The sequence below is a fragment of the Talpa europaea genome (assembly GCF_964194135.1).
Source record: "Talpa europaea genome assembly, chromosome: 15".
Taxonomy (NCBI): domain Eukaryota; kingdom Metazoa; phylum Chordata; class Mammalia; order Eulipotyphla; family Talpidae; genus Talpa; species Talpa europaea.
The window spans coordinates 33,982,881-34,006,047 of NC_140083.1; the positions used below are offsets into that span (position 1 = coordinate 33,982,881).

The window sequence follows — 23,167 nt, forward strand, 5'->3', positions numbered from 1 at the left end:
TAATAGAGGCATGTTTATTTATTTATTTGTTTGTTTGTTTGTTTGTTTGTTTATACATGCACTGGGTACAGTCAGAAGTGCGGGAGGGTGAGAGAATTCACCAGAGCCAGAGCGGGGAGCAGAGCAGGCAGAAGGACCGAAGTACACTGCTGAGCGGAGCAGTGGGCGGCAGGAGAGGTCTGCGCGCCATGTGGGACCCTCCTCCAGTGGCGGGGGAGCAGCCGGGGATCGAACCGGCGCCGCAGAGGCCGCGGGCAGCTTCGCAACCCAGCGCTCAACCGCTGCGCCACCGGGGAGGCCCGAAAAGAATTTTCTTTTTCAGACATTTTTACTCATCAGACTGAATAAAGTCCTTGATTTTCTTTCTGTTTTTTTCTCTTTTCAGGATGCTTTTCTGGAAACAATGATCACCTTTTGGCAATTCATCAGAAGAGTGGGAAGCCAGCCTTTATTTATCACCATTCACAAGACATTGAAAAGAGTCTAGATGTAGCTCCACACAAAATCTATAAACACAACTACCGTTCTACCCATGCTCAAATAAGCAAACACCAGCAAATTGTTAATTCAGTATTTCCTAGACCTGCATATGACCCATCTCTTAATCTGTTGGCTTTGGCTGGTCAAGATCTTGAAGTGGAAAACCTTCCTATTCCAGCAGCAAATGTGATTGTTGTGGTAAGTACTGCATTAATTGATGCTGGTGCTTTCTTCTGTATCTTTGCCATAGGGGTGGGGAGGTGGAGGATAGTAATGTTGAATAGTAATCGAATCTCACCCATATTTACCATAGCACTTCTCATTCTCTTATATTTCTTTGCTTTTCCTAGATTATTGTCTGTTTTCTTCCTCTTGAATGTAAAACAACGAAATAGGAAAGTTTATTTGTATTCTTTGTGCATTACACAGTGCATGGTCCATAGTAGGTGCTTAAAAAATATTTGATTTTAAAGTTGATCTAGGGAGGCCTTACCATTCCAGCAGATCATATCATGAACTGAGCCCCCTGCCTTCTATCATGATGTGTTCTAGGAGAGGCCTTTGTGTCAGTTTAATGTAAATAAATGGAATACTTATTGAAGATCTTCTGGTCACGTGACTCAAATTGTAAGAAATCATGAAACCACTAAAAGGGAGGAAATGTAGTTTCAGGGTAGTTTTCTGCCATAATAGCAAATAAGATATTTTGGGATTGATGGATAGCATTTCTAATATCACTGAACAAGTATCAACCTTCATTCATCAAGATGGTACAACAGTACTGTTGCTTATGTACTTAAGGTTTATAACCCAGTCACAATGTCTCAATTTGTGGAGCTATGATAGTTTAAAATACTTACTGGCCTTGACCAGTAAGTATTTACTTATTTTGACCATTGTTCCTCTCCAGTTAAAAATCTCAAAAAGAGAATCCATTTAGCTACATGGCTATTGCATTGCTGTCCAAAAATATAATTAAATGTCTTAACTTTTAAGGCCAAAATGATTCAATGAAAACATTTTCATTTTGATAATCTCTCTATGCATCAAATATAATCAATTTTAACAAGTTTTTCTTCTTTCATTTTTTAAAATATACTACATGTAGAATACATTACTTAGTGTTGAGAATCAAAAACCCATTCATTGATGTCTTCAACTATCATCCATTGACTATTTTTGATTCACTCATAATTTGGGGTATCTAGAATTAGTCTCTGATTTTTACTTGGAAATGTCTGGGGGTAAATGTCAGTAATTCAATAAAGTCACAAATTGAGAATACAGGATGAGCTCTTCAGAGAAAATATGTGGGTCATTTGGCCTCCTGAAATACATGAACATATTTTCTGCATTTATATGAGTAACAGATGTTCTGAAGGTGAAAGTCATGTACTCTGCCTATTCACTGAAGATAAATGATGTTAATGATGTCGCTGTATTTGGATATGCCTGTGATAATGCAAGAGCTCATGGGAGACATTTTGTCCTGTGACCATCATATACCCATAGTCATCAACTCTTATAGTCACTTTGAATTACAGTTCTAGAGGTTGATCCTGTCTTGCAATGTCATGTACTAACTGGTTTAATTAAGGCATCAATGAGGAATTCTGGCAGGTCATTTCACTTTTGCTTTATCTATAGTTTAAAGATTCATGAAGAAGCTTTTTCTTTTCTTTTGGGTGATGAATACATGGAAGCAATAGACAGTTTTTCTACATTAGCCTATTCCTGGACCTAGCCTCTATGCTGTGGTTTTTGGATGCTTACAACAACTGTTAATGATATTGTTCCCTGTAATCTACTTATATCACTTATGCACATGGTGATTTAGTAGGAAAACCAAGTATGTAGGTGGGTTTTTTTAAAAATTATGTTGATTGTGCTCAGTTTGCTCAAAAAGCAGAGGATCAACATCATTCAGTTATCAACTGGTTTGAAAGTTCATTCTGTCCATAAAAGAGACTAAGGAATGGAGTGTAGGTGAAAAAGGGGCTATTTTGAGGTAGCTAAATGATTTTGGTGTCATAACTGATGTGTGTTTGTGTGGGTAGGACATACAAGAATAAGAAATATATGTCATACATATTAAACTATTATGTATGTGTGTATATACAGTATATATAACCTCTCTATGTACCAAATCAATTAATATATGTGCTCCAAGTTTAATTTATATATGTGAGTGTGTGTAAATAAATAAATATATATATAATAAACATTATATATGCACACATATACATACTTGAGACCATATTGTTTCAGGAATATTACTGTGGCACCAAAGAATTATTTTGTAGCTGAATTTATACCAAATGAATAGTGTTAGTAAGTATCAGTTTCCTGAATTAGGGAAATTATTGTTTTTATTTTCAGCTACCGTAGAAAAGCCACCCCATTCTGCAAAATGTTTGTATAACTTGTAAGGCTTCCTAGCTCAGAACAAGTCACTTTCCTCCCTCTTGTATATTTTTCTTTCTTGTTTCTGGCATCAAAAAGACAGTGAGCTTTAGAATAAGAAATTTAACAGGGACTTGAAAGAGGCATCTGTCCCTATCCTTGTCCCTATTTCCTTTCATAAGAACATTTGTCCACAATTGATTTCCCCCTTTCTTCTATGATCAGGAGAATCTGTGATTTATTTATTCCAAGAAAAGGGCAGCACAATTAAAATATTTATCCCAAAGAAGGATAATTATGTTCCAGATGCTCAATTCAGATGCTTTTGTCAGGATTTCTGTATAGATTTCTGTATAGATGCAGCATAGGGGAATGCAAATGTCCTCAAGGTCGGTGCTATAATAGGAGTTAAAAAACAAAATAAAAAAAACTCTAGTGCCTTTAACCAAATTCATGCTGAAAGTTCCACAGTGCTCATCACTAGCTTCCCAAGGTATTCACTAAGCCACAAAGCCATAACATCAGGAAGGAGGGGCCCCAGGAGTGTGAGTGAAGATGGTGGTGGAAGCAGCTGAAGACCTTTTCAGTTCTGTAAGTTCAGCACAGCTTGCTGAATGAAGAATGCTTTAGCCTTGACAAAATCTAAGAAAATGGGAGGTTTGGAAATGTTTGGCGATTATCGCTAACTCTATAGGAGTCAGAGAAGGAAAATAAAAGGACTTCAGGAAGGGAAAATAAAAGAAAAAAGAGTAGAGAAGGACTAGGGGGAAGTAGAGAACGGCGAGGACAGAAACGGGAGGGGAGAGAAAATTAGGAGGAAGCAGGAGGGAGGGAGGAGGAGGGGAAAAAAGAAAAGATAACAACTCTTAAGGCAGTGGGAAGACTCCTCTGAGTACATAAAATGGTCAGGAGTGTCCAGGAGGTGAAGATACTGTCTGCAATATTCCCCAAAAAAAGTTTCTCAACTTGTTCACCACTCACCTAGACTAGCACACAGACAGACACATCACTGTACTATCATACTATTTAATCCTTAATATAAAGGTTATAAAGGTTATTAAGATCTAAAAGAAAAGAATGACAATGAGACATTACAGGTGAGTAGGAAAAGATTACTAATCATGTGATGTTGGCACAACTAAATATCTATTTGGCAAAAGATAATAATGAGGGCCTCCCCTGGTGGTGCAGTGGTTGAGCACTGGGCTGCGAGGCTGCCTGCAGCCTCTGCAGTGCGGGTTCATTCCCCAGCCGCCGGCGAGGGTCCCACAACAACAACAAAAAAAGGATAATTATGATTTTGTATATATAGTATGCTAAGCACTGTGCTCAGAATTGTGCAATTCTTCTGTAATCATTACAAAAATCCTATGGAAAGCTGACTAGAGGTTCCTCAGTCTACTAAAAATGGAGCTACCATATGACCCAGCAATTCCACTCCTAGGAATTTATGCAAAGGATACAAAAACATTGATTCAAAAGAACACCTGTATCCCTATGTTTATTGCAGCACTATTTATAATAGGTAAAACCTGGAAGCAACCCAAATGCCCAAAAATGGATGACTGGATCAAGAAGATGTGGCATATATACACAATGGAATACTATTCAGCAATCAAAAAAGATAAACTCATGCCATTCACAGCAACATGGATGGAGCTAGAAGGAATTGTGCTCAGTGAAATAAGCCAGAAGGAAAAAGAAAAATAGTGGATGGTTTCACTTATAACAGGAATATAGGGGAACCAAATAAGACATCAGAGGAAAAATAATAACAGTACAAAACACACAAAAAAAACCCAAAACAAACAAACAAGTATAAACCAGAGATACCCTGCAGGGGAGGAAGAGGGAGAGGGATCGGAGGGAGGGAGGGAGGGAGAGAAGCACAGGGGACTGTGGTGATGGTGCACTGAAGAATCGGTGGAGGAAATTCTATGGGAACTACACCTGAGGGGAAAAAAAGCAAACATAGTTTTAAAATGAACAATGATGTAAAATGTATGTAAATAAATTAATTTAAAAAATCAGGTGAAAAATCCCAAAATCCTGTGAAAATAACCAAGCCTTTAACTTCATTTCCCTGTTTCATCATTCCGCCTTTCTTTCCCTTATAAGCTACTACAATATCCATATGATTAGTCCCTCTGCACCCACCATTTCCCACTTTTGTCTGAATGATCTGCAGCAAACATAAATCAGACCATAACACCGCACACACACACTCACACACACACACACAGCCTTTCCTTTCCCATAGGGATGAAACCCAGTCTCTTCCCTTTGCCAGGATCTACATGATCTTACACCATCTGGGATCCAATACCCCCCAAACCCTTCCCTACAGATTCTGACTCCACAATTATGAGAAGCATCCCAGAAATTTGCATTCAAGAAGCATTCTGGAAGATTCCTGGGTTTTGAAAACTTAAGAAGTGTTACAGGGCAAAGGGTCTAAAAGACTGCACAGGGCAGGACCTCCTCTGGGTTCTGATATACACACTCACTGTCACAACTGAAAACAAAAAGGAGTTTTGGAACAGCCAAACAGAAAAAAAATATTTTAGCATGGTAGAGGAAGAACTATGAGGAAGAGGGAGAACATCCCGTCATTGAATGATGGTGCCATAAAGCTGCACGTGGCAGGCAGCGTGGGTGCTGCGGCTGGAGCTGGGGCAAAATCTTGTAAGGCCTAGTGCCACATGGGCTGGCAGATTGTGGCAGAAGCCTATCTGTTTGGCTTGCTGGGCAGCTTTGTCAAAAGCCACTTCCTTCAGAAGCAGGGGACAGTCCTTGAGCCCTTCCTTTAATAAGGGTTCCCCCAAATCGCTGCTCTGCTCTGCCCCCTTCCCAGCAGCCGCCTACCTCCCTAGTTCCCACTCCGACATTGGGAATGCAGTTCAGTTCCTGGCCCTATGTTGGTGTCCTAGACTTGAGGGAGGAGAGTGTGCTCCTGAGTTGGGTTGCTTGCGTTCACTTGGGTTGGGGGGTCAAGGAGGGTGTGTGTGGTTTGTGTCTAGAGGGGTGCAAAACAATTCTATGACAGCAGCTGAGTACCCCACAATGTAACTCAATCCTGAGACTGTTTACCTGGAGATAGAATCAGATCCCACAGATTGAGATGTTAATTCTACAAACTGGCTTCCCCATCCCCGCTACAAATGCCAATGGCAAGTCTTGGTTGTTATCTGTACTTCTGACCAATTGGCTGTAAATTGAAGTTTCTGTGATCCCCTTCTCAGGTTTGATTTATTTGCTAATGCAACGCACAGAAGTTAGGATAATATTTGACATTCTAGAACATCACTTTATTATAAAAGGACAGCTCAGAAACAACAGATGGGAAAGATGCCTGGGGCAAAGTGTGTGGGAAGGACACAGCGCATGACTTCTCTGGGTGCAAGAACTCTCCCACCACCTCCAAGTGGTCACCAGGAAGCTCTCTGAACCCCATGATTTGGGCTTTCATGCATTGTTATATAGGCATGTGTAATAAAATCCCTGGCTTTGTTGATTGATTCAGCCTCCAGCTCCTCTCCAGAGAGTGAATCTGAGGGTTCTAAGCTTCCTATCACTTTGCTGGGTCTGCCCCTATCTTTAGGGGGTTTCCAAAAGCCCTCTCATCAGCATACTCTCAGGTGTGGTTGAAATGGTTTGTTGTGAATAACGAAAGTTAACCATTTCACTTTGATGGCTCTGGACTTGTTTCAAGAACTCAAACAAAACTAAATAGTATAGTATAGTTTATATAGGAAACTACAAGAGCTATTTTCTAGAAACTGAGGATGATAAACAAAATATGATTTCTTTTTTAAAAAATATTTATTTATGACTGGAATACCCTGCTGAGGGGAGCAGTGGGCAAGACAGGAGAGGTTTGCTGCACCATGTGGGTTTTAACTCCCTGGCTGGGGATTGAACTCATGCTTCAGTGGCTGCTGATAGCTTCATAGTGCTGAGACTAACCCTCACACCACTAAGGAGGCCCAAAATATTATTTCTCCTTATAAATCACAATCATCACATCACCCTAGCCATTTATCTTATCTTTTCATAAAGGAGATTGATCAGAATCTTGTACCTTAAACATTCCAAATTTCTTTTGAAGCATGACAGTATGATCCAGCTGTTATTGATTTCAACTTGTTTCTTTTCTTATCTGTCTGCCATATTTGGACCAGTTGAGTCCAGAAGAAGGACCTCATCAGCTTTAGTTACCTTTGAATTTAGCCTACATTTTCATATGATTTAGTGTTTTAATTGAAACAATACATTTTAGCAAAGATAACTTCAAAAAAAAAAAAAAAACAGAAGAAGACCCAATTTTTGAGGGCCAGCCAAATATTCACAGTTTCTAAGATCGTAGGAAAAGATGTATTGTGAGATTTGTTCGCCTTTTTCTCTGGAAATGACACCAGTATGATACAAATTCCATGAGAGCTCAGAGGACTTAGAGAACACAGAATAAGCATCAAGACAAACAGGACTGAACATCTGTCTTATTCATTCCAAAATTTCCTTGACCACATTTGTTAATATCATCCTATCAGTGACTGATTATTTTGGGATCTTGTATGTGTTTGTGTCTATAGTTCCCAAAAAAAACCCAGTTATCTCATGCTTCCATTGCTGACCTAGTGAAAGTGTATTGTTGAAGTATTTGATTATTTGTCCTGCCTGAGAACATGGCAACTAGAATTAGGAACAGGTATATGTTGCTCCTTCAGGTTTTAGGTCATTAAATTGCTTTCTCTTTTCTAAAACTGGTCTTTTTCTTTTTTTTTTTTAATTTTATTTTTATATTCCCCATACAATTGCAACCCCCTTATTTTGACCCCAATCCCTCCTTTCCCCGCCCCCCACCCCCCATAGAGTGTCTCTGGTTCATAGTTGTTTGTTGATTTTGAACTGGTCTTTTTTATTTCTATTTTTTTAAAGATTTATTTATTTATGCATACAAGAACTGGGGTACAGGCCAGAAGTGCGGGAGGTGAGAGGATTCACTAGAGACAGAGTAGGGAACAGAATGGGAAGATTGACTGAAATACACTGCTGGGGGGAGCAGCAGGTGAGGCAGGAGAGGTCTGCTGCACCATGTGGGTAACTCCCTGCCCAGGGATTGAATTCATGCTGCAGTGGCTGTGGATCTTTCATAGTGCTATGCTTAACCCCTTGCACCACCAGGGATGCCCCCAGAACTGGTCTTTTTTTTAAATAAGAAATATTGGATAACAGATAGAAAAATCTATATTGAACAGAACCCAGGCAAATTCTTTGGATGTAAGCTTTAAAAAATCAACAGTCATGTTTTATGTTTAAATGAATAAATAAAATTTCTGCAGGTATGTAGTAGATGGTGTCATCTATATTTTTAGCTATAATTTTTAAGATATAAGATCAAATGAATAAAATATTTAATAAATCATAAAGTCTATGCAAGCTAGACTATGATAAATAACCAAGTTGTAGAAAACAATGTATTTCTGGTGAGTAAATTGGTATAACTAAATCATGGAGATTGGGAAAGAATATAAAGGTAATATAAAAGAATATAAAGGTGATATCTGTAAGGAACTAAGATGAATCCAGGAACTAACCTGGATTCTCAAGCAGCTGAAGGTTTTGAGTGGACACCTAATCCTGTTTCTTGAAACATTCATTCATGCAAAATATTATTGAATTCCTCCAATGTTCTAGGCAGTAAAGCAGACTCTAGGGATACAGGAGTGAACAAGATCAATAAGATCATTGCCTTTATGCTATTTACATTCTGGTGGGAGAGAGAAAATAAAACAACTAAAGAAACAGAAACAAATGCAGTATTTCAGGTGGTAAGTGCAATGAAGAAAACAATAAAGAAATAATTATATGGTAGGGAGAAAATGGTGGGACTAGATTATATTTGATATTGGTTCTATTGGCTATTCAGAGATACTTAGAAACTGAATCTAGGTATAGCTCTTAAGTGAAAGCCATGTGCTAGAAGAATAAATTTGGCATCAGCAGAACTGTGTTGAACTCCCAGACCAGATACTCACTAAATGTGTTTCCTTCAGTGACTTAACATCTCTGTATTTCAGTTCCCTTAGTTGTGAAAAAGTAATACTAATAATATCCTTCCAATGAAATTGTTGTGGGAACTGGATGAGATAAAACATTTTTTTAAAAGCATCATGACTGATACATCCTTATAAAAATTGTTATTATTGGCATTATATGGGATGGAAAATAGATCTTTCTGGTCTTAGTACCAAGAATACTTGCATTTCTCTTGAGCCACTGGTTGGCTTATAATTACATCTTTTAAATGCTATGAATCATGTTTCCCTCTTTCTCTTGACTGCTTAAAAGCTGAGAGCCAAATTTGTGGTCTACCTCTTGCAAATATAGAGAAGTTTACCGAGTGCCTTATTCATTTGGTGAACTAACCTCATTCTTGGCTGGCTGTTTTCTCTTTTCTTCACTCATTTTCCTTCTAATTCAATTTCCTCGTTTCCTTACTTTTGATTTAATTTTATTTTGGATTATATGTGTTTTTGTAAGCTGCCATAAATCCTTTCTGTAACATGTCCTGTCTAAACAAATAGTCACTACAGCAAAAGTGCAATCAGTATGGACAAGTTGAATCTGAATGTTACCCAACAGGAAATCCCTTTCCAGGGAAAATTTGTTTACTCATTGAGTTTTAAAGAAATAAGAAAATGTATTTCATACAAAAGAGTTACAATGTATATAATGATATGTTTGTCTCATTGCTCAGCAGGCCCCAGCTTCAGCCCAATTCCCATGTCAAAGACCAATCTTCATTCTCTATGTGAGCAGAGTAAATCAGTGGGGACACAATGGATTTGGAGGATGGTTCATATGCCTGTTTTGACACCAGCTACCAGTCAACATTTCAGTTTATTTCTCCCTTTGTTTTAATAGAAATCATAATAACTGAGATGGCCAGTTCTTTTGATTATTTTTAGGAGCAGTGAATTTATTCTGTAAAGCATCACACATTGTAATTCAGCCATCGCAAGCATGATGATGGAGATGATGCTAATCAGTGGGATTGTCAGTTCTGTAGCTGATGTACAGCGCTGTTGGGGTGAAAATCCCAGGACTGTAATGAATTCCTTGCCTTTCTATAGAGCTCTAGGAAGTACCCTTCACACTCTAGCTTAAATTCACAGCTCTCCCCCAAGCTGTGCAGCACACAACTTGCATAGTCACATGTGCCGACCTTGACCAAAACCCATCTTATATCCTATTTCTAATTATTTGAGTTCTTGACATCATCTTCCTTCCCTCGGTGCCTGCTTCGTTGAGCCAACTGGCTCTTCAGTTCCTCTGAGCCCAGGGACCAGCTTTCTTACTAGTTTTGCCTTTTAACTTGGATCTCATGGAGAGCTCAAACCTCTACCTGCTGGTAGCTTTTCATGTTGCCATGGGCCATCTTCTGTGAAACACCTACCTGCTACACAGATCTGCTCAAAGCCTGACCACCTTTTCCTGTTGGCCAGAATGTACTAACACCTGCTCTCATTCACCCGAGTCACCTGCCCCCAGAAGCAACTACTTTTCACCTAAAATTTTCAGAAGTGAAATATGTATTGATTGACTTTAGAATTGTAACATTAGCTATATTTTCAGTAACTTCTATTACAAAGAAACTTTCATTTTTTAAAATTTAGTTGGTTGTTTGTTTGTTTATACATACAAGAGCTAGGGTACAGGCCAGAGATATGGTACATGAGAGGATTCACCAGAGAGAGAGTGGGGAGCAGAACAGGCAGATCCAGTGAAATACACTGCTGAGGGGAGCAGCGGGTGAGGCAGGAGCTGTGCCATGTGGGTCACCTTCCTGGCCTGGCTGGGGATCGAACTCATGCTGCATGGCTGCAGATAGCTTCATGGTGCTGCATCTTAATCCCCTGTGCCACCAAGGAGACCTTGAAACTTTCATTTTTAAAAAAGGTTTTATGTCCAAATGTGACATGACTTATCAATAATCTAATAACTTTCTAAGTTATTTTGCAAAAATAATTGTTTATTAGGAAAGTTCAGGTAATCACACACAAATATGTCCATATATACATTCATATACATGTATACCTACTTTGGCATTTTTGTCATTTTGTATTCCACTGAAATAATACATAGGTATTTCTCTGTTTTCTCCCTCTCTTTCACAAGGGTCCCTCTTAGAAAGCTTTTCTAAACAATGATCATGACTAATTCTTTTTAATGGCACACGCTACTTCACAGTGTGGTTACACTATAATTTATTCAAACATTTTTCTATTAATGGTTATTCACACTATATCCACTCTGAATTTTGGTCCTATGGGTAATGTTATAAAGTCATCTTTGTGCATCTGCTGCCATGTGTTAGTGCTTTTCTTTTGGTGGGATTCTCAAAAGTGAGATTGTTAGGTTGAAGTAATATATAGCTGGATTGGTTACCCAAAAGGTGATAGTAATTGCATTTCCACTAATAAGTATTAAATTAGTCACCTCTCATCCCAATCAGCAATAGTGTTATCATCTTTTCTTTTTGTGAATCATAGGTGTAAATTTATACCTCATTATTTCTTCTAGTTTCTTTTTTTCTTTTTTTAAAGATTTATTTATTTATGCAAGAGCTGGGGTACAGGTCAGAGGCGCAGGAAGGTGAGAGGATTCACCCGAGAGAGCAGGGAGCAGAACAGGCAGACCGACCGAAGACACTGCGGAGGGGAGCAGCGGGCGAGTCAGGAGAGGTCTGCTGCGCCATGTGGTACTCTCCCTGGCCCACCGGGAATCGAACCCGCACTGCAGAGGCTGCGGACAGCTTCACAGCGTGGCGCTCAACCCACTGCGCCACTGGGGAGGCCATCTTCTAGTTTCTTAAAGAAGCTACTAAAAATGACTTCCCTCCTGGATGACTGCAGATCCGTGGTCTTCCTTTATTGCATTGTGCAGTCTTTAGCTTTGTGGTTCCAGCTTCTCTCTGAGAATCTCAGCATTCCTGCCCATGCGCTGACTCCTGTGGCCTCTACCTTACCACCTACTTGGTTGTCTCTGATATGTTTGGAAAGTTTGGACTTCTTAACAAGAGGAATAATTTTGCTCAACACATTTAAACATGTCAATAGAACTCCCAATGAAGACTCAAAAAAGAACTACTTATGATCTTAGCTTGATATTTTAGATTATTCAGTTCTTAAGGAAAAATTTGCTTCCCCAAAAGATGTCTCTAGTAAATAAAGAGCAGTTAAAAAAGGTGTGGCTGGGGCCTCCCTGGTGGCACAGGTGGGTGAGCGCAGTGCTGTGAAGTTGTCTGCAGCCTCTGCAGCACGGGTTCGATCCCCCCTGGCCTCAGAGCAACCCACATGGTGAGCAGACCTCTCCTGTCTCGCCCGCTGCTCCCCTCAGCAGTGTATGTCAGTTAGTCTGCCTTTTCTGTTCCCCGCTCTGTCCCTAGTGAATCCTCTCACCCTCCTGTGCATCTGGCCTGTACCCTGGTTCTTGTATAAATAAAATAAATCTTTTAAAAAAAAAAAAGGTGTGGCAGTTAAAGACTGCTGATGTAATTTTAAAACAGTGAACACCATTGTCAGTCTGCTTTGGATATTAATCCACTAATCACATAACAAAGAATTTTTTTTTTTTAGCATACCATTTATTTTTTATTTTATTTTTTTTTGCTTTAATGGATATTTTTCCCCCCCATTCTGACCCCAATCCCTCCCCTCCCGCCCCCCACCCCCCAAAAAGTGTCTCTGGTTCATAGTTGTTTGTTGATTTTGATTTTCACTTTCTTATAGTTATTCATTTTCCTGGTCCCTTATTTAAGTTTTCTAGATTCCTGCTATGAGTGAGACCATGCGGTATTTTTCTTTTTCTTTCTGGCTTATTTCGCTGAGCATGATCCCTTCTAGCGCCATCCATGTTGCTGCAAATTGCATGCGTTTATCTTTTTTGAATGCTGAGTAATATTCCATGGTGTATATGTACCACATCTTCTTGATCCAGTCATCTATTTTTGGGCATTTGGGTTGTTTCCATAGCTTAGCTATTGTAAATAGTGCTGCTATAAACATAGGGGTGCAGGTGTTCTTTGGAGTTGATGTTTCTGTGTCCTTTGGGTAAATACCTAGGAGTGGAATTGCTGGATCATATGGAAGCTCTATCTTTAGTAGGTCATGAAATCTCCACACAGCTCTCCATAGTGGTTGGACCAGTTTGCACTCCCACCAACAGTGCAGGAGAGTTCCTTTTTCTCCACACCCTCGCCAACATTTGTTGTTGCTAGTTTTTTTAATATATGCCATTCTCACTGGTGTGAGATGGTATCTTATGGTAGTTTTGATTTGCATTTCCCTGATTACAAGTGATGTTGAACATTTTTTCATATGCCTGTTGGCCATTTGCATTTCCTCTTCAGAGAAGTTTCTTTTTAGCTCGTCTGCCCATTTTTTGACTGGATTATTTTCTAACAAAGAAATTTTTAATCTCAAATCATCACCTTAGAAAAGAGGGATCACCTCCATATGCCATATGGATCAATCCTGTAATGACAATCTCTATGTTTACACTCACCCTTTCTACATCCTGCCACCAAGTCAGTCACTAAAATTCACAGAATTTCTAGAATCTCTGGTCTTTATGTGTCCTAACTGCTGGTATCTAGGACCATTTGTCCTTTCTTACCTCCCCTTGACTCTGTCTCTGGTATATTCTCATCACAAAATTTTACTCTAGACAAATGAAAATAGTGGAGACTGCTCACATAAGGAGAACAAATACACAATTAAGTGTGGTCTCGTACATCCAACATTCCCCCACGAAATCAAGTTTTGGTCAAAGGATTCCAAATATTTTGGTTTCAGAAAGAGAAAATCCTTCAACTCTTTAAAGACATATCATCAATAATTTAAATAACTTTTGTTTTGATTTTAGACTCAACAAGCTTGAGTTGAGAATGGATCTCCCATCCCAGGGGAAAATACTCAAGTGAAGTGGGTTTAAAAGTTGTAGTTCCCATGCAATTGTTTCTCACTGTAAATAAAACCACTAGACAACTACATTCCCCAGGTCTTTGATTGGCTTTAGTTGGTCTCTCAGGGTTCAATCAGTTTGAACACTGATGAGATCAACTGAAGGTCAAGGTTCAGTTCTAAATCCTCAAGGCTGGCAGTCTGATCAGTTTACCACCCAGGGAAGCCTTCCTAGTCCCAACCTCTGGAGGACCAAGTTTATACAAGTACTAATAGAGATTTTGCCGGTAGGAGGAGAAATATGAGGTGACTTGCTTAAGACTGAAAGCTCAGCAGGGACCAAAGAATTTTGAATTACTAGCAGAATGCTGGCCGGTTTTCATTCTCTTGGCCACTAAATGGACACAGAGTTTGAGGAGAGGGAAAGTAGTTTGAATGATTTGTTGACAAATGAGGAGGGCAGCAGACTAGCATCTGAAAGACTACTGTCCTGCTCTTTGGCAGACTGCAGGGTATTTATCTAGGGTTAAAAGGGAGTAGAAGGGAGGGCCTCCCTGGTGGCCCAGAGCTTAAAGACAGTGCTATCAAGCTACTGCCAGCCACCACAGCATAAGCTGATCCCCGGCAGGACAGGGAGCAACCCACATGGAGCAGTAGGCCTCTCCTGTCTTGCCAGCTCTTCCCCTCAGCAGTGTATTTCAGTACATCTACCTTTTCTGCTCCCCACTCTGTCTCTGGTAAATCTTCTCACCACCCACATCTCTGGCTTACACCCCAGTTCTTGTATGCATAAATAAATAAATATTTTTAAAAAAAGGGAGTAGAGGGAGAATGGGCAGGGATCAGCATGTCTATCCTTATGACACAGTGCCTGGTGATTCTGGTGAATGCCAGCTTGCTTTTGCCATCGTCTAGTGGTTAGAAATTCTTTTTTTTTTTTTTTAAGATTTATTTATATATGCCTGTAAGAACTGAGGTACAGGCCAGAGGTGCAGAGGGTGAGAGGATTCACCAGAGACAGAGTGGGGAGCAGAACAGGTGGATTGACTGAAACACACTGCTGAGGGGAGCAGCGAGCAAGTCAGGAGAGGTCTGCTGCACCATGTGGGTCACCTCCCTGGCCTGGATTGAACTTGAGCTGCAGTGGCTATGGATAGCTTCATAGTGCTGACCCTTAACCCCTTGTGCCACCAGGTCAGCAATTCTGATGTTATCTTCATAGCAAACTCTTTGCCCTTGAGGTGTAAAAAACAGGATTTGTTAAGCCTAGAGGAAAAGACAGAAAATGGAAGTGCTTATCTGGTGAGAGAGAGAAAGACATATTTCATTGATGCATTTGAATCTCATTTTTTTTCAGATGGAAAAATTATATATTAGCATCCTTTTCACTTATCTCAAAAATGATTTCCATGAGGATCAAGTGAATCAATGCATATGAAATCATTTTGAAATATTTATATAATGCAAAATGTCTTATAAAATTGTTCTAAAGTTCAGTGCTGCATTTCTTCTAGTAGGATTATCAGAAATCTCTGATTGGGTCATAATAATCCCCATTTATTTAGTCAGGCAGACCCTGTCCAATGTCTATGCATGTGTAAGGGGATTTTCCTGTCACCTCCTTTGGTTTCTTCTGTTGGCCCCACAATAAATTGACACAAGAGAGATTAGTGAGAGAAGATAAATTAATTGTATGTATATGAAGATACATAAGATATGGAACTGAATGAATGATCAAAATAGACATTTTTTATAGCTTTAGACAAAAAGCAGTAAATCTGTAAAGGAGAGACAGGGCAAAGAAATTCTTGAAAGTTTTGGTTTGGATGACCAATTTAGTGAATTAAAGGGTGCTCATTTATACCAATTCTCATCCCTGTCTCTGACTATAGGAGTGTCTTTCCATCTCTGAGCAGTAGGGCACTTTTTGTATAGTGACATTTCTGCTTTCATAGGAAACAGAGAGTAGGAGGATCAGAGAAAATTCCTATTTTTAGGAGAAAAGGAGGTTTAGGTTCTCATTCATTTACCCACTATTTATTCATTTTTTACGATTTATTTATTTATTTATACAAGTACTGGGTACAGTCAGAAGCGCGGGAGGGGAGAGAATTCACCAGAGCCAGAGCGGAGAGCAGAACAGGCAGACTGACGAAATACACTGCTGAGGGGAGCAGCGGGCGCAGCAGGAGAGGTCTGCACACCATAGGACCCTCGCTGGCAGCTGGTGATCGAACCCGTGCTGCAGAGGCTGTGGGCAGCTTTGCAGCTCAGCGCTCAACCGCTGTACCACCAGGGGAGGCCACCCACTATTTCTTTAATTCAAAATAATCAACATGGTACTTGAGCACATCGTGAAGAGACCTGATATGGCACTGGACACACTGAACAGTCCTGTCTTCACAAAGTCTATTTTGGGTGCCATTATAGGATCACCTATAGAAACAAGAGCATGCAATTAAAGTTGTTTCTGAATGGAAGTTCTATTTACATCTATTTTCAGATGGCCTCTAAAATAATAAAATGATCTTAAAATATAATATCATTCCAATCAATCTCATTCATGACCTCTATGAAAAATCTATACGAGTACAGAGCTAAAAAGTAAGTTTACTTGAAGTTATTTCTATTGTTTGTTGTTTGGAAAGGAAGTCTATCTTTAAAAAATAGGTTCAACAGAGCCACTCTGAAAGTCAGTATGTTACCTCTCTAAACTCTTCCAGTCTTCTCCACTGGCCGTTATTATATTCCTTGTGGGAATGAAGCTAAGGTGTGATCTTAGGTAATAAGAGATCCCCTGTTCAAAAATATGTATGCTAGAAGTTTGTCACAGTCTAAACTTCCACCAGTAGAGAATAATTTACTCTAATAGTAGCACTGAATTTCTGTATTATCTGTAATGAATAAAGTCTTGTAATGCAATGATACTCAAATCCTGAGAGATCCTGTATAATTTTTCCTGATATTGCCAACAATAAATGCCAACATACAGCATGCCTTATTGATACTAGTGTGACCATGTATATTGCCATATGAGAAGGGAGTAGAAGCCTGGTTTTATCCTAAAGTAACAAATATGACTTCAGATATATGTTTGCCTATGATCTAGACCAGGATTATTCTGGAATGTTCTCTAAGCAGAACTAAATCAGGCCAGTTGCTAGGGGAGATCTGAACAGTCTGGTCAGGGTATAAACACCTAAATGTGGGGGAAGTGGCACTAAGCATAATTTTGAGAAGACAGCTCTGAAGATAAATATCTCCTTTATCCTACTTTTCCCTTAGACTGAGTTTGCCGCTAGTGACATTTTTCGGTAAAGTGTTCATTAGCCAGAGTGTCACATACTCATAGCCCATAACTAAAGCCACCTCAGCTTAAAGATGAATTGGCTGGTGAGGCTTGGAGGGAATGGAAGGGGAATGTGCTTAAGTGGGGACTCCCACCCAGTCTGCACAGGGCCTCCTACTATAGTTCCATCTCCTCTGCTCCTAGCTTTTCATGCCTGGTTTCTAAAACCATTTGCATTTATGACATTGGTTGTACATTTCAGAGTCCACTGAACTTTTATATCCAAGTGTTGGTTATATTTTTAATCCATTCCAAAATTCACTTATGTCTTTTGCCTGTTTTTATTTCAGGCTCAAATCTGTGGATTCAGGCCACTTCACAGATCTTCTGCTCAATTAATGCAGTAATATGTGAAAGCCTTGGTGAAATGTCAACATGCATCCTTGCAAAGCCTGAAGGCTGCTGAATGCCATAAGCACACAGTCTGCAGCTGCTGTAATGAAGCCCTTTTTAACAAGCATTAGTAACAGTGTGTATATTGGACATGATGGTTGTCAGGGGGGCTTAAGGATTGTGTACTTTTCCAGAAGCCTCTCATTCTCCTGACATTCTGATGATAGGAGATTGTATTAGAAATGGAAAAATAAAAACATTGGATGGTTTCACTTATAGGAGAAATATAGGGGAACCAAATAAGACATCAGGGGAAAAATAATAACAATACAAAACACAACGAAACAAACAAAAATAAACAGACAACTATAAATCAGAGACATTCTACAGGGGAGGGAGAGAGAGATCAAAATAAGAGAGGGAAGAGCAGAAGGGAATATGGTGATGGTGCACTGGTGAATTAGTGGTGGAAATTTTATGGGGACTACACCTGAGAAAAGAGAGGAAGCGTAAAAAAAATGAAAAATAATGCAAAAAATATATAAATAAATTTAAAAAAAAGAAATGTAGCATTGTCACAATGTCAAAAGCATCTATTCCCCCACTGTCTTTGATCTACTAGAGTATGAAGATTAAAAGATTTTCATTGTTATGCTCCCATTGAGCTGCTAATTACTAGGCTATGTAGGAAACAATCTTGTGATAATGGAGAATCTAGAAAATATAGGGTAACAACAAAGGAATAACAAAAACATTTCCTACATTCTACCTTTCAGCATTAGAGGTTTTTCATCCTTCTATTTTATAACTCTATGTGGTATTGTTATCCCCATTTTATTGATAATGATTTTAAGGCTTAGGGAGATCATCACACAGAAAGCAGCCCACTTGATTTAAAGATGAAGTTCCACCATGTGGCTCTGGATCTTTTCTAATCTGTTGGCTTTCAGAAAGGTCTGGCCAGTACTGGAAATGGTTGCTAACTATCTGCCTAGGATAGCCAGAGAATTATTCATGCAGGGGAGGTGGAGCGTCTTCTAATAAATAGTAGGTTCCCTCAGAATCAGGGAGCTCTGAAATTCATGGTCTGTGTCTAGGGATAAAATCCCCCCTCTGGCTCTCCCAGTGCCTTCTCTCTCTAGACAAGAAGAGGATGCTCAACTTTTTAAGAAATTCCGTGTTGCCATTTGAGTTTCTTATGACTGCTGCAAAGAACTACCAGAAACAGAATGACAACGTAAATTGATTATCTTAAGATACTAGAGGTAAAAAGTCTAAAATCAGTCTCAGTAGGCCAGCTCCTTCTGTAGGTACCGCATTCCCTGGCTCATGGCCCCTTTCTAGTGATAGCATCCTCTGACCTCTCCGTCCATCATCATGTCTCCTTTTCTCTGATTCTGACCCTTCTTCCTTCCTCTTGGGAGAACTCTTGGGATTATACTGAACCCACCTGAGCAATCCAAGATGATCTATATTCATATATTCAGCTTCCTCACATCTGCAGAGTAACTTCTGCCATGTGAAGCAGCACCACAAGTCCCAGAGATTAAAACATAGGCATCTTTAGGGACCTGTTATTCAGCTTCACACAGCTGATGCTGGTGATTCCTCCATTGGAAGTGATGCCTCACTTTGAGCTCAGGATCACCCCAGCATCTGCTGGGGTATGTATCTAGAGTTCCCCTTATGTGAATGAATCTCAAAGCCAGAGCATGTGTGGTAGTTCATTTTTGTGCTCCTGTCAAACAGGGCTTACAATTTGGTGAACCCCAGAGGAGGCAGCTCCCAGATATATTTTGAATAGCCCTCAGTGTTTTGTTTTTAATTTGTGAATTGTTTACAAAAATTTGCATTTCAAGTATTTCTTTAAAAATTGAGAGATCTGGTCTCCCAGAACAGTTTTTAAATCATTGTATAATGGCTTCCCCCTTTAGATAGAATATATGCTATCTCATTCACTGTTATCCCTGCCAGTCTCTGATGATGAATTATACCTGGCCTGTTTAATGGATTTATTTTAATTGTTTGGACCCTAGAGTTGAAATATCTGGGTCTACCATCATGGCTCTAAACATAGCATTTGCATGCATTTTAGAGAACACATGTTTAGATTGTTTAGTCAGAGACAGTAACTTCCGCTGTATATGCTGGAAAACTTTGTAATCCCTAGCTTCCCACAAGGCAGAGAATCAGCCTTGTTACCCAGCACCATGCTAACACTTGCAGATTGATTAGATCTTCCCTTTGTCTGTTCCCTTAGCCCAACTCCCAGTCTTTGATCCACCAACACCTGTCCTGAGTATTCCAATCATCACTTTAATATCCCTTCCATTTAGTTGGAGATAAATTTTCTTCTTGTCATTGGGAAAGTGACCGGCCTTTCCCTCTTTTTAGAAATGTCTCATATCAGTTCCTTAAAATTTAGAATCTAATTTATTCCAAATAAAGACTTGTCTCATCTTTATATTCAAAGTCTCAGAGAGTGGCTGGTATATAGTAGGTGATAATACATAATTGTAGACTGAATGAATAAATAACGATAATGTCAATGATATTGATCATGATCACTAACATTTATGAGAATAAATATTGCATCTATGAATAAGGTAACAATCGCCATCCTAGTAGAGATGAGTGCACTGTGTGTTCCCGCCCACCACCCCCACAGGTCCTAGAAAGGCAACTCTGATCATGTGACCTTCTGTCCTTGGTCATAGCTGATGGGACTACAGGAAGATTCCTAAAGCAAGGCCTGGCTACCCTTAGCTGATCAGGAGCCCATGGCATGGCCAGATGCAAAGAGACCTGCCAAGGAAACTCTCTAGCCTTTTAGGTTTTGTTTTTTCTCTTGAGAATTCAGAATAAGAAACAATCTGTCTGGAGTTGGCAGTGAATGCTTGACAAGGGGCATGCTAGGAATTAGGACTGGTTCCCAGTCTGGCCACAGAGAAAATGAGTGTGCAGAAATAATGCAATCACCTAAAGAAGGCAGGGGAAATCTCAGTTCCTGATTTTTCAACTCCCACTTTTAATTTACATGAGGCTTGTCGATTTTTGGATGGCTGTGGATTTACCATTTGTATCATTTGTATACTTACAACTTTTCTCCTCTGCCTTCAACTAAGAGAGGCTGACTGTTCCTTATAATTAGAAAACTTGTTTGGGACATTGCCTTAACCCAGGATGCTAAGATGACAGCAGAATTTAATGCATGAGGGGTTGCAGGGAAGTAGTGTGTCAAAATTAAAAAAAGGCATTCTCAAGCCTTCGCATATCACAAACTCCAAACAAGACATTCTGAACAATGTTGGGACTCAGTGGTATAAAGCACTGAATGTTCCCCAACACGTGGATGTTTCTGAGCCCTTCAGTTCAGGATAGAAGAAAACTAATGAAAATACCTGGAGAATATTTCACCTTGTTATGAAGCAAGAAGCAATGAAGCTATTGATTCATTAGAATCTGTAGACTGAAACGATTGTTAATTAAACAGAAACTATTAACATTTGATTAGGCATTTTAGGAATCAGCATGCTAAATTTGAAAAGATTGCATTAGTTTTAGAATATGCTTCCTGGAATAGCTACCTTCAAAGTGGATATAATCTTCATAAAATAGCTTTAACATTAATTTTTCATGAATGAAAAGGCATGCTAGAGGATTAAAGCAGAATAATAGATGTAACATTACATAAAAGTAGGACATTCATAAATCATTTATGACTTCCTTGCTCATCAGGACTTGACTTTTTGAATCTTAATTGAAAACTGATGTGGCTATATTGTTGAGAAAAGTAAATTGGTTATTCTGATATCAGACAACTTTCATTAGGGAGCTAATTAATTTTAGCAGGCTGAAAGCCTGGTGTATTAAACATACTTACACAGTCATGTTTAGTCACGGAACTTCATTTAATCACAGTCATCTTCTGGTCAGTGCATATTGTTTGTCTTTTATTTTCATTTTGGGCAATGCTAGCTAGAAACAATTAAGTTATCATAGTCTATAATTATACATAAAAGCAAAAAGTAAGGTTAAACCTCGAGTGGGAAATAAGGCAATTGTTTCATAGTAAGAGACATTCTGCAGCAACTTTGGCATCAGAATGATTCTCCTGCTATCCTATTTCCACGTTCCTGTCACGTCTACTTACTCATTGGCTGTGATGGTAAACTTGGATGTTTGGGGACCTTTCTTAGATTGCAAATAAGGTATTATTAAAGAAGATAAATGAATTGATGTTCTCTTTCTTTTGTTAAGTTAGAGAAGGCAGGGAACGACTGATACCCTTTTTTGCTCTGAAATTATGCATTAAATTTCTTTCACTTTTGCCGTTTCAATTTTCTATCTTAGTTTTCTCCTCTAATACAAATAATTAGGCCTACTAATTTATGAACACTTAACAACACTAGTTATGATATCTATAAGTCTGTAAAAGAGGCACCATTATCTTCACTTACAGACACAGAAATAAGGCTCATGTCAGTCACACACAGTAGCTTATCCTAGGCTGCAGAGCACTTCAGGGCTGCTGGTGGGATACAGACTTGTGGAAACATAGCTTTAAATGGGCCTTGGAGAAGTTTTTCCAAGCTCTTGGGCCTCCTGGTTGGCCTAGAGGTTAAATCTCAGTGCTATTACCCCTGGCCAGGGAGCCACATCACATGGCAGACCTCTCCTGTCTCACCTGCTGCTCCCCTCAGCAGTGTGTTTCAGTCAGTCTGCCTGTTCTGTTCCCTAATCTGTCTCTGGTGAATCCTCTCACACACCCCCCCCATACCTCTGGCCTATACCCCGGTTCTTCTAAGAGAATCACATGACACAATTTAAGTTTATTAAGTTTATGCACTATTTATTAATGCATAAATTTTAAAAAAGAAGTTTTTAAAGTTCTTGTAGGTGTTTTTTTTTTTTTTTTGCATATGGCTTCACTTTTCCCCAAAGACAGTGGACCATTACCCTACTTTCTCACTAATTGTAAACTTTGTCCTGCTGCCTTGGGATTGGTGTGGGAAAGAAAACTTGGGTCAGGAGCAATTCTGATATATTTGCCTTGTGCCCCCACCCTCTGGCCAGATCTCATTCTATTTAAAATTTTTCCCTAATTGAGCATGACAGTCTAAGGATCACTCCCCTCTAAGCTTCAATTTACAGCCTGGTTTTGAAATTCAAATTTTATTCCTTTAAGAGCTAGATTAGGCAGACAGTAGCCAATTACGTCTACCTGTGTATGTCCCTGGAGCTGTGTTTAAAAGAATCCTCACATAAAGAGAGATTCATGGCCCTTTAACAAGACCCTACATCCTGTAAGCACAAGACTATAATTCGGGATGGAGACAATGGATACATCTGCTTACCCAAGCCCAGGAGTAAACCAAGTTCAGCATGTGAACTGAATAAATTCAGTGTAACCCAGAACGCAGCACTGACTGTGACCAGTCCTAGTTAGTCCACAAGGCTTTGGGAAATTTGCATGGACGCCACTGGAATTCAATCTCTATAAAGGTATTTGGAGCAGAAAAAGCCAGGCTTCGTACGGTTTTATAGATTTCACAATCTGACTGATGACTTCTATAAAAGCTTACCCATTTTCCATTTGCTCTGAAGTTCTGAAGCTCCACTTTATAGCCACCAT

The 23,167-nt window shown here is 39.4% G+C and overlaps 1 protein-coding gene across 1 annotated transcript in view; it reads left to right on the plus strand.

Moving 5' to 3' along the window:
- The window catches only part of PTPRR (protein tyrosine phosphatase receptor type R), a gene marked incomplete at its 3' end in the record, with an annotated part of 234,267 nt that overhangs the window by 21,875 nt on the left and 189,225 nt on the right, over positions 1–23,167 (plus strand). Inside the window, exon 2 of the mRNA XM_084255015.1 lies at positions 386–678. Coding sequence (XP_084111141.1) covers positions 386–678 — 293 coding nt within the window. The remainder of the gene's footprint in view (positions 1–385; positions 679–23,167) is intronic.